Below are 14,459 nucleotides of genomic sequence, written 5' to 3' on the forward strand. Positions count from 1 at the left end.
TTCTTCAGAGGAATGAAGAGCAATGAAACTTTATAACAAAAGTGTGTCAAAGGAGTGAAAAACAGAGGTGCACGGAACTGTGTGTACAAAAGTCAAAGTGGCAGATAAAAGAAAAAAGTCTCCACATACCACATACAGCTTCTGCCATATCTGGGCCCATTCCCTCAGAGTAGCTCCGAGCTCTTGTACCAGGGGTAAATCGGCCGGAATAATTATTTCCTGCTGGCTACCAGCCACAAAAAGAGAATAGAAAGACATTGGAAAAGTGGCTCATCACTCATAGATCATGTCATATAATTTGGATAGATTCAAGTGCTTTTCTATACATGATAAATAGGTGGATGGTTTCCTTACACAGCCAAGAAAAGCATTACTGAGTCCTCACTTATGATAATTGTAAGTGCACTGCTATGTTGCTGGCAAAACACAAGGCTGGACAGCAAACCAAAAGCAGAGCAGATTATCATCAAAATGATCTGTTTACTGATATGTGATCTCACCCTATTCCCTCAACCGTAGCCTCCTTTAAGTGGATGTAGGAAGCAGGGAAAATGCCCTGAAGAAAAAGAAAAATTTCATAGTGATCAGTAAATTACACACACACATACACACCAAGACAATGATGATAATATAGCACTATTGCCCATACCTTTTGTGATTTCCTGCGTAGAGCATAGCCCCTATACCAGCCTAAGAAGACATAAATTACCCAACAAAAACGTTACACTGAGGGATAGAGCGAGATAGGAGTGATGTCAGGAGGACAATGTAATAGACTCATTTACATTACTATGCATAACACACTGAGTGCCAGTTAGTTCAACATCTCATTTAAGTTCCTGTGTCAGCTTGCTTTAGATTAGGGGAAAGAGGGATGTGTCGGGGCCTGCTGTGTGCTTATGCTTGCTCACCTTCAAATTTCTCAAGTATGTGCACCGTGTCCCCCACTTGTAGACACAGCTCCTGTTCGCCACTGGCATCATAATTGTAGATCACTGAAGGACAAAGCAGGACTGTCTCATAATGTGAATCTTACACACACACACACACACACACACAACAAAAACTGTTAACCAAAAAAAATAAAATAAAAAGGTTCGGGCAGACAGATTGATTGACGAGTTTTGTTCCTCCTCAAGGTCCGGTGAATTACTGCAAAAACCCCAAATCCCTTTTCAATCACTTATTGCACAGAGGAGCAAGTCTGTTTTAAAAGAAGTTCTGGATCAGAGGTTTGCAGTTTCTCACTGGAAAAAAGAAACCAATTCAACCTCCATGTCACAGAGCACGCACGCGCAGCAGAGAGGATCTTGATCTTTGATTTATTCCTCATCTTATTGCGTTTTCTAAAAGCAGGCAGTGTGTTTGTGCAGCACGCCTGTGTGACTCAAACCTCTAAAGCGTTTGTGCTATTTTTAATTGAATTGGATGCCTTCGGGCTGTGATTAACGTTCCAGTAAATAGACCGCGCCGGAGCAGGTAGTTGCAGTGTCAAACGTGAGGAGTACCGCTAAAAAAGCAATAGCATCAGACTCTCCCTATATCCGATAACATGCGTGCTGTGACCTTTGGTCGGCAGTTACACTTGCAGCCTGTGTTTCTGCCAAGTGACTCACCTGCAAGCGCTGCCCCTCCCTGTGCTCATTTTTAACCTTGCAGCTTTCCTGGAGGCAGCTCCTATCTTTTCCTTTTTAGCCGTTTACCAGGACAGACATTGGAGGGGTTAATACAAGAAAATGCTTGTGCGTAAAAACATATGTACACTCACTCATATACACACACATGCGCGCGCGCATAAAACTGCAAAAGAGAAACCTTGGCAAACACTACTGTAGCAAAGGTCTTATTCACGACTTGAGGGAGCTGCAATAACGCGCAGCCACTCATTCTCACAGTAAGATGGAGGAACTATGAGCAGAGCTCTGCCCTGACTTGCATGGTGATAATGCTTGTTGCTGGAGGCCAGATTTCACTGCACGCTCCAACTGGCTCAGCTTATCACACCTCAGTCTGAATACCAAAACTTGACAAATCACTGAATGTGACTGCTTTTCCTTCTCTTTGACTTCCTCCTCATCGGCTTTCCATAAAACACATTTTTGCTTGAGACTTTGTTTGCATTTCTGCGCAAAAAAAACTCCTGGAATATCACGTTGGCTTTTGACGGCTGTTTTGTTAGGAGCACCTGGACAGGTGTGAGGTTCTTCCTTGTGTCAACAAAATAGACAGCTAGTGCAACCTAATAATAGTTCAACTTTTCCTGCTTTTGAACATGAACATGAACAGAAGCGACAGATGTTGTTTTCCAATCCCAAATCTAAAAAAAAAAAAAAAAAGATGGTGTGCAAAATGTAAATAATAACAGATTCCAATGTTTTGTAGAGCTCAGAAACACAATTCTATTTACAACAGAACAAAGTCTCAAATGTTTAAAGTGAGAAAATGTATCACTGTAAGAAAAGAAGTTGGGATGCAGAAACAAAAGGATGAAGATGTAAGGGGAAGAAAAAAAATAGCTGCTAAAACTGCAGCTAAAGAGGTTAATGGGGAGAAATCTCTATGCGCAAGGACAATGGAAGTTAGTATTGCATGCCCATGCTCTTTGGGCCCTCAGGCAGCACTGCATTAAAAACAGACATGATTCTGTCATGCAAATCACTGCATGGGCTCAGGAATACTTCCACAAGTGGCATAGACAAATGCAGGGTAAAGCTCTATTGTGCAAAGAAGAAGCTGTATGTGAACATGATCCAGAAACACTGCTGTTTACTCTGAGCCAAGTTCATTTAAAATGGACAAACTGGAAAACTGTGGTGAGACTAATCCAAATTTGAAATTCTTCTTGTAAGTCCTCCCGACTAAAAAAAAAAAGAGAGGGACGATCTGTTGCTCAGCAAAAAAGCCTGTATCTCTGACGGTCTGGGGATCCATTAGTGTCTATGGAATTGGGAGCTTTGATTATGTCTTTTGAGCCTAGGGCTTCCATTTTTCAGCAAGACAATGCAAAAACCACATACTGCATCTATTACAATAGCATGACTTAATAATAGAAGAATCCGGTTGCTGAACTGGCCTGTCTGTCGCCGAAACCTTTCACCAACTGAAAACATTTGGCCCATCATGAAATGAGAAATGGGGGACTGCTGAGCAGCTATAATCCTGTCAGACAAGAACGGGACAACATTCCTCTCCCAAAAGTCCAATAAATGGTCTCCTCAGCGCCCAGATATTTTTGACTTTTGTTAATAGAAGAGGGGACGCTATACAGTAGTAAACATGGCCCCCCTGACCCAACTTTTTTGAGACATGTTGCTGTCATCAAATTCAAATGTAACTTATTTGTTTTTCCTGAAATGGTAGATTTTCTCATTTTAAACAACTGATGTGGTTTCTATGTTCGATTGCGAATAAAATGTGTGTTTATGAGATTTGCAAATCATTGCATTCACTTTTCATTTACAGTTTACACAGTCTGAACTTTTTTGGAATCGTCTTTGTATTTAAAAAGAAGTTACAGGCATACTATGAATCACCAGGAAATTAATTATATATGCAGCCAGAATATGTGCACTGAAGAAAATGACATCTGCCTCTAGTCAAGCCAAGAGTGACAATGGGCCATTCACCAACTTGACAGTGTCCGGGCCTGGCAAGAGCCACACTGTCTAAAGCAAAAGCATCAGTCTGGGCTCTGGCAGCAAAGCTAATCTGTGCCACTCTGAGGCACCCTGTCTTCCTCTTAAACTTCAAATGCTGAGCCTGTAGCTACTGTTGTAAAGTCCAATAAAGCTCTATCGGCACAAGTTCAAGTTAATGAGCATGCTAATGTTAAATCAGAGTCAGCCTGATTCCCCCTAAATGATTTACCATAGAGGTGCACTAGCCAACAATTAAAGAACACCCCAGTCGAAGAGTTTGGGCAGCCGCTGGCAGCTCATCAAAGTTAACACAATACAATGAGAATCTATTGTTCTTAGTGCTGACTGGGCATGAAAGGACCATTGCATGACCAAGATAAAACAACACAGCATTAAAAGAAAAGAAAAAAAAAACAGCTTTAAATGATGAAAGAATCAATTTCTGAAAGAAATCCTTGAAAATGTTACTATACAAATCCTCTGCATTCAATGTAGAAAAGCCTTCAGTGCAGTAAAAAAAAAATAACATAAAGTCCATAATGGGATAGAAATACTAAGTGCCACGCTGCACGGGGTTTGATGCACAGGCAGCATATTCATTTATACAAAATCAAATCACTTTTCAGATGCAACTACTAAAATATTATTATTTCCTCCTATAAACTACCACTCAGTGATGTATCACATCCAGTATCTCTTGTGGCATACAAATGTCATACACTACCAAAAGCAGGGACAGGTTCAGTTAGTATCTCTCCAAAAAGCCATTAGATAAGTAAGTCTATTAAGGTTTGCTTTTGAGCCAATTCTCCCCCGGCAGCATTTCTCAAAAGGTAAAGGCCTCACAAGAAAAGCCTCGAGCCTCCCATCTCCTTGTCTAGACAGCCAGAAATGATCTTAAAACTGTGCTCCAGCTAATAAGTCTTTTTATGTTATCCATAAATCAGAAAGTTAATTCTCAAGTTCAAAGCAAAAAGTGCAAAAAAGGATAAAATTAGAGCAGCTTGGGTTCATCTTTTTATTTGGGTAGGGAAAAAAAACCCTGCTGCAACATTAAACAGAAAAAGAAAATTAAAAAAACCTTAGAAGTACAGACTTCTTTCACCAGGTTGTAAAAGAAGAAGGAGATTCATCTGCTATTACGTTTTAAAAGCAAACAGGTATTGGTTCAGTCTGTCCGAACTGAGAACGAAGGCAGCACTTATCTCCAAATCACCGGCTGCAGTTAGGTTTGACATGGCAAGATTGGCAAACTGGGGGATGTAATGACTGTGATGTATTTACGCTGCAAAGCCAGTGGATTTTGTTAATAACAACCTCCACCCCCCAACCCCGCCCACCCCAGGCAAGCAGAGAGAACAAAAGTAAGCGGTTCATCATTTTAAAGAAAATGCTACATGCTATTTATTGCCTAATTTCATCAAGTGGAAGTTGTGGTGGCTAGAATGGCAGCTCTCTGAGGAAAACTTCAGGTAATAACAGGAGGCAGAAGTGTTGCTTGTAAGAAACTGTAAGACAGCTTTTACAATTATGACTCAATTATCACACAAGCCGCTTATTGTTACTCAGAAATGTTTATTGTTACTTCACTGGAACTGTCTCGACTTCCCTGCACTAAAGGGTGTTCATCAGCTTAAATTTGTATGTATGTGAACAAGCATAACTGTGACACAGCTATTTTCACAGTCATTGTGGGCCAACAAACTGCTTACACAAGACTGATTTGGACACCTGATGCACCCAGGGCACGTAAAACGATAGCGCACCACTCAGTTTATCGGGAGACATCACGGTTCTAATGAAACTAACTTTCACATTGTGCTTTTAAGAATTTTTAGATGGTCTATTACATTTTCTTGAAGAGTGTAAGCCCTTCTCAGACACACATTATTATTCAAGGCGATATTTTTAGGCCTCTTCAAACATTTCTGAAGGGGCCCTTTTAATGAGTACCGCCAGCGAGTAAGTGTTGTTATCAAATAATACTGTGAGCGTCGCAATGGACAGTTCTTAAAAGGGATAAGGTTCGATTTAGCACAGCCAGAAAATTCATGTTCTTATTCCAGACTAGTGGGAGAGGTCTGCTTTGACAAGGGTGGAGGCGCACTGATGGAGCGGTTTTGTTCTCCTCGTAGTGGTTCCTCTGTATGTATGCACGGCTAACAGGAGATACATCAGAATTTAATTGTGCAACATTTTGCAGAGGCAATAAAGGCATGCTATTCTAAATCTAAAGGAGCCTTGTGTAGACTGGCAACCAATCTACCTCCAAGCAGAGATGAGCTACAGCTTCAGAAGTCGAAGAAACTTCTTTCATGCTGCACACTATATTAGTGGATTTACCAGCCAGTGCTGATAAGACTTTGATGGATTTCATGGAAAATTCCATTATCAACATAGCTGCCTATATTCTTTAACTATGCATAGAGTAGGTATGGGGAAACAACAGATACACTCACAATACTTCACTCAAGATACAATATTATTGAGAATTTTTACCTTTTTCTTAACATTTTAACAGAATATTGCAAAGACATATGCAAATTAACAACTGCAAATTAAGCCCTCACGGTTAAACTTGGTTTTATCCAATAAGATAAAGTTATCTCACCCCAGTCTTTTTATTGTTGTAAAATGAGTCAAACGTGCCAACACTGTCACTAAAACCTGCCATAAATGTTGCCATAAGCTAGACTTCATAGACGTAAGGAGGCTAGTGTCCTATTTTCATTTGTGTGACTGAGCCATTAGCGTGCTCTGAATTAGGCGGTTGCTCTGTAAGTGTGTCCAGTGATAGATAATTTTTCACTTGAGTCAATTTAGTGTACGTCAGCTCCACTAACATTCTCTCAGTGTGGTGGTGCATTAGATGAGCCCTCTTGTTTGTAGTATTCCATGAGTATTTCCATTTACTTTATAAAACATAGATCTTTCGTGTCCCTGCATCGATAAAATATCTCCATGCAAACTATCACAGTACTACGCTGTACTGAACACACAGCATTTATACTGAAACAGGAAGAAAAAAATTATAATAGAGTCATTGTAACAACAGGGTCACTTCAAAAACTGGTCACAGTTTACAATAAAAAGGCAGGCACCAGCTGCGATGTGTCATTAGCATAAAAACAATGAAGTCAACGCTGCTCTACTGGATAAACTGTGTGAATTTCATTCGTAAAATACCCCAAGCATCTTCTCCTGCATTATATTTCCTTGTCGGCGCACATAATACACAGCATACACACCAACAGTGGCATATCTGAAGCAGGCCAATATTAGCCGGGAATTTAAATGTATTGGTCGTTCTGTATTCCGTACCTCCAGGTTTTTTTCTTCTTCCTCAGACGTGAAGTCCCGACTGATGCTGACTCAACTGACATCACCTGAGGTAATTTACCGGATTTTCCAGAGCTCCCTCTGGAGCCACACATGTGTCATCACTCCCCAAGACCTGGTGATTTCAATGCCTTTGAGCCTCCAGGGCAGCGTTTCTCTTCTGGATATAAAAAATATGAAGCTATCCTATTATGACAGTGTCACAAATTCACCATTACAGCTCTTAAGCTCCTTATTATTCACATTTCCCCATTAACTAGTGTGATATAACTGATATGATCAGAACCCTTACAATCTCTTCTTTCATCCAAAAAAGTGTAGTTGCCCGTATTTGAGCACAGCCTTGGTTAACTAATCGGATTAAAAATGTAAGCCCTTGTACGGGGGTCCGATGGCATTTTAAGGATTACGTACAACGTTAGTGACTCCTGCCTTGTTTCTGGGGCAAGAAAAATAATGTCAGGAGAATGGCACCATCTACACAATATATATATATATTCCTCGATATCAGCTGCTAAAACAAGGTCACATGCAAACCAAAAGGCAGAGTTTGTGTGCAGAGAAACACATGCGGCCTTAGAATTGTGGCTTAGAAATATTTTTAGTCACAACAGCAAATCGAGCACAGAACATTTTATTTAAAGCCAAAATAAAGTCATGGGCGGGGGATCCAGGTTAGAGAACACGGCCAAGGTATTTCAGTCCTAAGCTGTGATTCATCCAGAGAAGAAGAAAAAAAAGACACCAGATATATTCACTCTCATGTGTGTAGTACACCAGGAAGCGATATTGGTAAGTGTCTGTAGCTTAAACCAAAAGATCCAGCAGTGACTCAGGGAAGAAACCGATGACCAGACAACCTGTGTAGGCTATAAAATCTTTACAGTAAACATCAAAGGGATTCCTAACAGAGACAACAGTTGTGCTGATTTGCCTTGAGGGCGTGGATAACTGGTACCTGATAGCACGAGCATACGTGTATGCATTCATACATGCAAAGTAAACTGCAAGCTCACACACACACACACAGGTGGAAGGGCCACACCTTAGTTTAACAAACTTAAGTGTAAAATACAGTCGTGAGGACCACAAACATATGCTACGTGGTCATGGTCCACTGCATTGACACATTACAGTCTTATGTAAATGTAGCCAAATGCCACTTGTCCACAAAGTTCCTCTCGTGCCTATGCAAATAACATTCCTCCACTATCTCACATGAGGCATGCAGTCACAGCAGCGGATCCCATGTGGGGGCCCGACAGGAGTCCTTGAAGGAAAGGACCTTTCAGCAAAATGACGATTCATTCAAGTTCACCTTAACTACAGCACAGCTTCAGCTCGGCGGGATTATAAACTCAAGAATGGCTGATACGTTCACTGAACTCCCGGCTCTTCCCCCATTTCTCCTCGCACATTGTAGTAACTGAACTGTAAATAATTTCTCACTTAAAACCAAACTGCACAGAGGGACAAACGGGAGAACAAGCCCCCACAGGGAAGCTTGTGAAACCCAGTTGGGCAACAGTGTGGTAACAATCACTTCAGGTCACAAACAACAACAGCAACAAAGTCGCCAGTAACTTAAGTTTCCCAACTTCCCGACTCTTGTCCCTCTTGAAGTTGGTGGAGTTTCTGGGAGTTAACGCGGAGAGTTGTTCACTAGCAAAAGAAAATAATAAAGAGGGGTGGTGGGCACGTAGTTAAATACAAACACTTACCCACTCCGTACTTCTCTTTTTTAGTAGGAATCCAGCGGGTCATAGCTGAGGGGGAGGACGTGAAGTTGGGTGGATAAATAAATAAGTATATACACTTGCTAACCGAGGGCGGGCGGTGTACTCCTGCTCGTCCCGAGATCTACAGTTCCGCCATCATAACTTGTTCACGGGGAGGGGAGAGGAGGGCACAACACGGCCGAGAGAGGAGAGAGCGGGATAGGCGTGAACCATTCACTTGACGAGCTAACCCCCAACCCCCAGCGCAATACAACGCAGGGCAGTCCCACAATACACCGCAGGGACTTATTTCATCAAGGGGAGGTAGTTGTCCCAGGCAACCTTAGTCCCAGCAGCTATTTTGCTCTCGCCATCAGTCAATCGATAACTTTAACAGTTCCTCATAAATCCTCAAATGAGCTTCAAATTGAATTCGGGGAAATTAGAGAAGACTGAACTATCTCTCGCTTTGCTCCAGTGACTCCCGATAGTGTCGGTTTCAGGAGGCCACTGCCTCACAAGTTGACAATCTTACAGAGGAATAATTAATTGAAGACAGTTATAAATCACTGATGAGCAATAAATAAATGATAGCCAGGTTATTGTTTTTTAATTCAAAATGAGATTGAACTGCAGAGTCCCTGCTGCAGCTGGTGGTGCTCAGCACTGTGTGATACTGCAAATGTTGGTACCAGTATCGGTATACCAATACCGAGAATGATAGTTATACCTTAAAGGCAGCTTACATGAGGGAGATCACTGTGTCATGACTTATCATCCAATTACAAGTTCTTCACACATTTGAACAATTTTATTGATTACACTTTGCTTTTTATTTTCCACAACAATTAGCACAACAAAACACACCTTTCAAATGTTCATTTATTTTTGAAACTATGTTTTTTTGGAGACGTGGAATATAAATGAGCCTGTCTTTAAAGCACTTAGGGCCAAGTTCTGTTGTTTAAATGTGTTATAGGCTATAGACATTTTAATAGTATATTTAGCATATTTTTTCATTTTCAAAAAACAAATATTTATTTATCACAATCCTGTGGGCTGCATACTGACTTTGGGAAAGAAACAAAATATCGATCCTGTCATGCTAGTATCAATACCAATATCAGCGTTGGTATTGGTACTACTGATATTTGGATTGTTCGGCCCCTCTCTAGGTATGCTCTCATAGTCAAGACTATATCTGATTTAACTGTGTCCCATTCCATGCAAGCCACAAAATTAGGAGAAGCCTATGGAGGCAATGCCAGAAAACACAACTGCTGATTTGTCCATCAGTGAGATGAGACTTCACCCTTTCCCCTCCCTTTGCCTTCCCATCCCCTACCCACTGAAGTAATTTACAGCTGTTGGCTCTGAGATCTGGTAGCCCATTCAGCCTTTTGTTTGCCCGTCATATGTGTTTATTTTTCTGCTGCCACTGGTCAACCAAATGGTGCTGTCAGTAATGTTCAGCCGTGGTGCTTTTGTTGTACCAGGACAATTTCCATTATTCTGTCCCCCATCTATTGTGATGTGTCTCTTTTTTGAACACAGCTTGTAATGAATTATTACTAATGCAGAGCAGTCTGATTAGAAGCTGTTATTTAAAAAAGGGTGGTGGTGGTGTGGGGGACTATTAAACATATGGGAACTACAAAATAGCACTTTATAAGCCTATAGAGAAAACTGTAATTAATTAAAGCCGGAAAGCATTTCTGCTCTTAGTTGATAGGATTTTGAGTGACTGTGCATGTTTTCTTTCTGCTCTAAGTTTAACCAGTTTTACAGAGCTAAATGGTTTAAGTACACTGACTGAGGCCATCCAGAATACTGGGGACCAGGGATGTATTTTGTAACTGAATTTTCAAGGTTATGACTTGAGCCGTTACAGATGATTATTGTGACCTATTTCTGGCTGAGCCGTAGGTGCTCGCTGAGTTCATTGTAGGAGGGTGTTCGCATCTGCTCGTGCCCTTTTTGCCTCTGATTCTTCTTGTGCTTTGGGCAAAATCTCTCATATGAAATGTAAAGAGTTGCTTTTGGGAAGTTATAAAGAAAACACTCAAGCTTGCAAAAAGGAATGCAACAGTGCCATCACCTGACTGCTGTCTGCTATTGCAGTACTATAGATAAGCCTCATTCTTGAGTCACATTTATGGTCTGCCATGGTATTTTTTTAATATCTACTTCTGCTCTTCCTCCATAAGGAGAAATCATGAAATTTAGATGGGTGTCTGCGTGCACTGGTGTGTTAGTGTGTGTGTTTGAAAGAGAGAGAGCGCGAGAGACCGAGTTACAAGCTGACTGAACCCCAGAGTTCACCTGAAGTTTAATGCTCCATAAGCAATAGAAGGAGACAGGCTGTTCCTTACTAGAAACCCCTTTTGCCCTCATTGTCTCATTTAGATCAGGTCAGGCAGACGCCTGCGCTAGTCTTTGACTAGGTGCAGTATTTTGATAATAAAGCCTCCTTTTTCTGGAAATAAAACAGTTTATAATCCAGCCGTGTGCACATGTGCAAAGTAAATGGAAACAGGTTGCACAAGCAGCTCAGAGCCACAACAGCTGGGACATAAACACTGTTTGTTCTCAGCTTCCTACATGAAAGCAAAGAAGTTGTCCTGGTGATGAGGATGTGCTGCTGATATGGTAGATAAAAAAAAAATCAGAGCTAGCAGTAATGTTTTTGTCTTTATTGCGGGATACACTATCCGTTTACATTGCCTCGGGCTTTCTCAGTGTATCGTCGGACAGATGAATGTGCATCTAGTATGACAGACAGCTGAAATAATAATAAATAAGCTCTCAATCCAGCGTCCACCTTGTTATTTTCTGCTGCATTTGATGAGTTTTTTTCTGCAGGGAAAAGCTTGAACGCATATGCCCGTGTGTGTGCATTTTGTTTTGTTTTTTGCGGCATGCACAAAGATGAAGCACAATGGGCATCCATATGTATGAAGTGTTATAAAGCTTGACCTGAGTTGACTTTTCCTCAGCGTCGGGAATTACTAAACTCAGTGAATTCTGATTTTCTAGTATAATGTGAGGAAAGCACGGAGGCCTCAGAGACTTCTAAGTGGAAGGGATCTGAGCACAGAGTCGCACTGCCCCCTCTGAGGGAGGGCGGTTCAGTTCCTGAAACACAAGTCGACAAAAAAGGCTTAATGGATTTATAGGTCCACAGCCAGAACCACAAGATGCCAAAGGCAAATTGGGGTTGGGCATCCACCTGGCTGTCAGGCTGCAGATACAGGTAATTGCTCAGTCCAGCAGCTCTTTGAGGATAGGTCAATGCCCTGCCAGTGCATGACAACTCTACATCCTGGGGCACCGGCTCCTGTTGACTTTCTCTGTTGTTTCTTTTTCTGAGACATTTGTAGTTTTGAAAAAAAAAAAAAAGCTTCTGTTTCTCATGTTTGCTGCATGCTTTTGAAGCCTGCTGACGTGTCACCACATTTCCTGTGCAAAGATCCTAATTAGATAAACAGTGTTATTTCCACAGGACGATAAATGTAGCCCTCACATGACTTAAGGAAATATACAGTGTCAATATATGTGATCACACCCTCCACTTTCACAGGTATAGTCCAAGCAAGCTTCAGCACATTTGTATCCACATGCCTAACATCTCATTTTCAGGTTGTGATGCAAGAGAAGGGATGCACCCTGAGGCTTTCCCATTTGTCTCCATCTGACTCACTGAAGCATTCTTTGTAGCACTGAAAGTGGGTGCATGAGGCCATCTGAAAATTGAAGCTAAGCTGTATGTACACATGAGAATCTATTTATAGAACTGGAGTTTGCAACCTCTTTAAATGAAATGGTCTCTGCCTGCTGCCTTCCAGGCCAGCGTGAGGGCTCTTTTGACACAGGCTTTTTAATTAGACCATTCTCTCAGATCAGCAGAGGGAGCTGCAACTCTTATCCAGATTTCCGTGTTTAACATCCATCCAAAAAAAAGAGAAAAAGACAGACTGCAGTGCCACCACAATCACTGTCTGGACCAGAGCCTGGGAGCACATGCCCGCCCACCCACAATTTAAAACCCATAATCTGGACGACAAGTGCTGCTTTCAAGGTGAAAACACCATCTTTCCAAAGACATGGAAAGCATTCATTCCTGCAGTGTTTTTTAAAAAAAAAAGAGTTCATGCTCATGTTTTCTTATGCATGTACACCAGAGTGTATCAAAGTGCAGCTTTTTGTTTTAACAAAACAACTTAATTAATATTCCATAAAAGACCACAAAAGATTAGTAATGCTGGGATTCTGCTTTGTAGATTAGTGCTGTGCCAGACTGCACATTTTGGTCGTATCAGTCACCCTAGTATTGAGCCGATACCAATATCGGCATTGATATTGAAATTATCGATACTTTCATGATATTTGTAACAATCTACAAACCACTATTACTCCTGAGATTTTTACCCTTTGGAAATTATAATGATAGTGATCATAACAGAAGGTCTATATTCAATTTTTAATGTTGACTATGTCAAATGATCCAGGGTGTTTACACGGGAGTGGATGTATATCTATTGACTAGTAATTTCTTTCTAAATCTGACACAAAGTTGAATCAGTTAATTTCATCTACATCATAAAACAAGAGTTTACACTTACTGTACAATCCTGACACTTTTTTTAGCTTGGTTTTTGTCAATATCTCCTGCTGCACCTCCAGCTCTTTGTTTTCTCTCTCTCTCTCTCTCTCTCTTTTTTTTTTCATCAAAGGGATGTAACTCTTGGAGGTCTCCGGTGGGCCCCAGTGATAGGCCTCCCTGCCTCTAACATAGTGTTATGCCCAGAAGAGGAAGAGGGCCATAAGATTTATACACCAGTCCGTTCACAGCCCAAATGTGACAGATGAAACACGAGCTGAAAGTCAGTATCTGAGAGATGAAATGTGATAAAAAATAATACAGCCTTGCTTTGATATGCTGCATTTACAGGGGATCTGTGCCCCACTGTGCCCTGAGCTGCTTCACACAAGCTGTAGGCACATACATGCACAAAACCTTGCGAGGCTCCCTAGCTGTATGGAAGGCAAGTGGGAGAATACATCCTACTGGTGGTTTACTATTTCTGCTCCGAGGAGCCTTATACCCTTTTCAGCATTCTATGTGCAGCGTGGTTTGTGTGTTATAATCCACCCAGTGGTATGTAATTAGTGGTCTTTTAATCCAGTAAAAAAAACATTTGCTGTATTGCTCTGTCTGAGTGGTGAAAGGTGTGTGTAACACAAAGCCAAATTCACTCTAAAGTGGAATTTCTAATAATTAAACGGAGTGCTCCTCTGGACCGACTCTACTGTGGCAACCAAGAGCAACATAACGAGGAGGATGGCGGTGTGTGTAGCAACGAGTGAGGTAAATTGAGGACATGGGGGATGGCGAGAGAGTGGCAAAAGATACTGCACAGTGTTTAGGGCATTGCCTTTATACATGCGACACTGAGTAGGAAATCTGCTGAATGAATTAAAAGGGCCATTATGTGCTTAAAATTATATGATGCAGCACTTCTAACCATTTGTGTGTCCCATTTGTGTGTGTGTGTGTGTGTGTTTGGGGTTTACTTAAGTGATAAGAACTGCATCTCTGCAAATGCCTAAAGGAAGCCCTGAAATCCTCCACCTATTTGCTGGATAAAGACAGTCTGTCCTCTGTCAAGGTTTTAGTGCAGCAAGCTATTCCAATGCCCCCACCCCCCGAGTCCACACTCAATCTGTCTGTCTTTCTCCCTAATGAAATAATGAAATTGCTCTC

At 41.4% G+C, this 14,459-nt stretch overlaps 1 protein-coding gene across 5 annotated transcripts in view; it reads right to left on the bottom strand.

Annotated features, from left to right (window-relative positions):
• dock5 (dedicator of cytokinesis 5) overlaps positions 1-8,862 on the bottom strand; it is a 39,269-nt gene extending 30,407 nt beyond the window's left edge. For 4 of the 5 annotated variants that reach the window (XM_085293705.1, XM_085293704.1, XM_085293703.1 and 1 more), the window contains exons 1-5: positions 8,699-8,862; positions 912-995; positions 650-690; positions 501-556; positions 130-226 (exon numbers count right to left, since the gene is read on the bottom strand). In XM_085293705.1, coding sequence (XP_085149831.1) covers positions 130-226; positions 501-556; positions 650-690; positions 912-995; positions 8,699-8,741 — 321 coding nt within the window. In that variant the 5' untranslated portion in view covers positions 8,742-8,862. Of the gene's footprint in view, positions 1-129; positions 227-500; positions 557-649; positions 691-911; positions 996-8,698 lie in introns of those variants that run through there. The other variant, XM_085293706.1, reaches the window with a different exon arrangement.
• Between the last annotated feature and the right edge of the window lie 5,597 nt (positions 8,863-14,459).

The sequence above is a fragment of the Mchenga conophoros genome, linkage group LG12, assembly GCF_057382185.1.
Source record: "Mchenga conophoros isolate Kocher_MC1m ecotype Shallow Benthic linkage group LG12, M_conophoros_male_GT1.1, whole genome shotgun sequence".
In the NCBI taxonomy this organism is placed as follows: Eukaryota; Metazoa; Chordata; class Actinopteri; order Cichliformes; family Cichlidae; genus Mchenga; species Mchenga conophoros.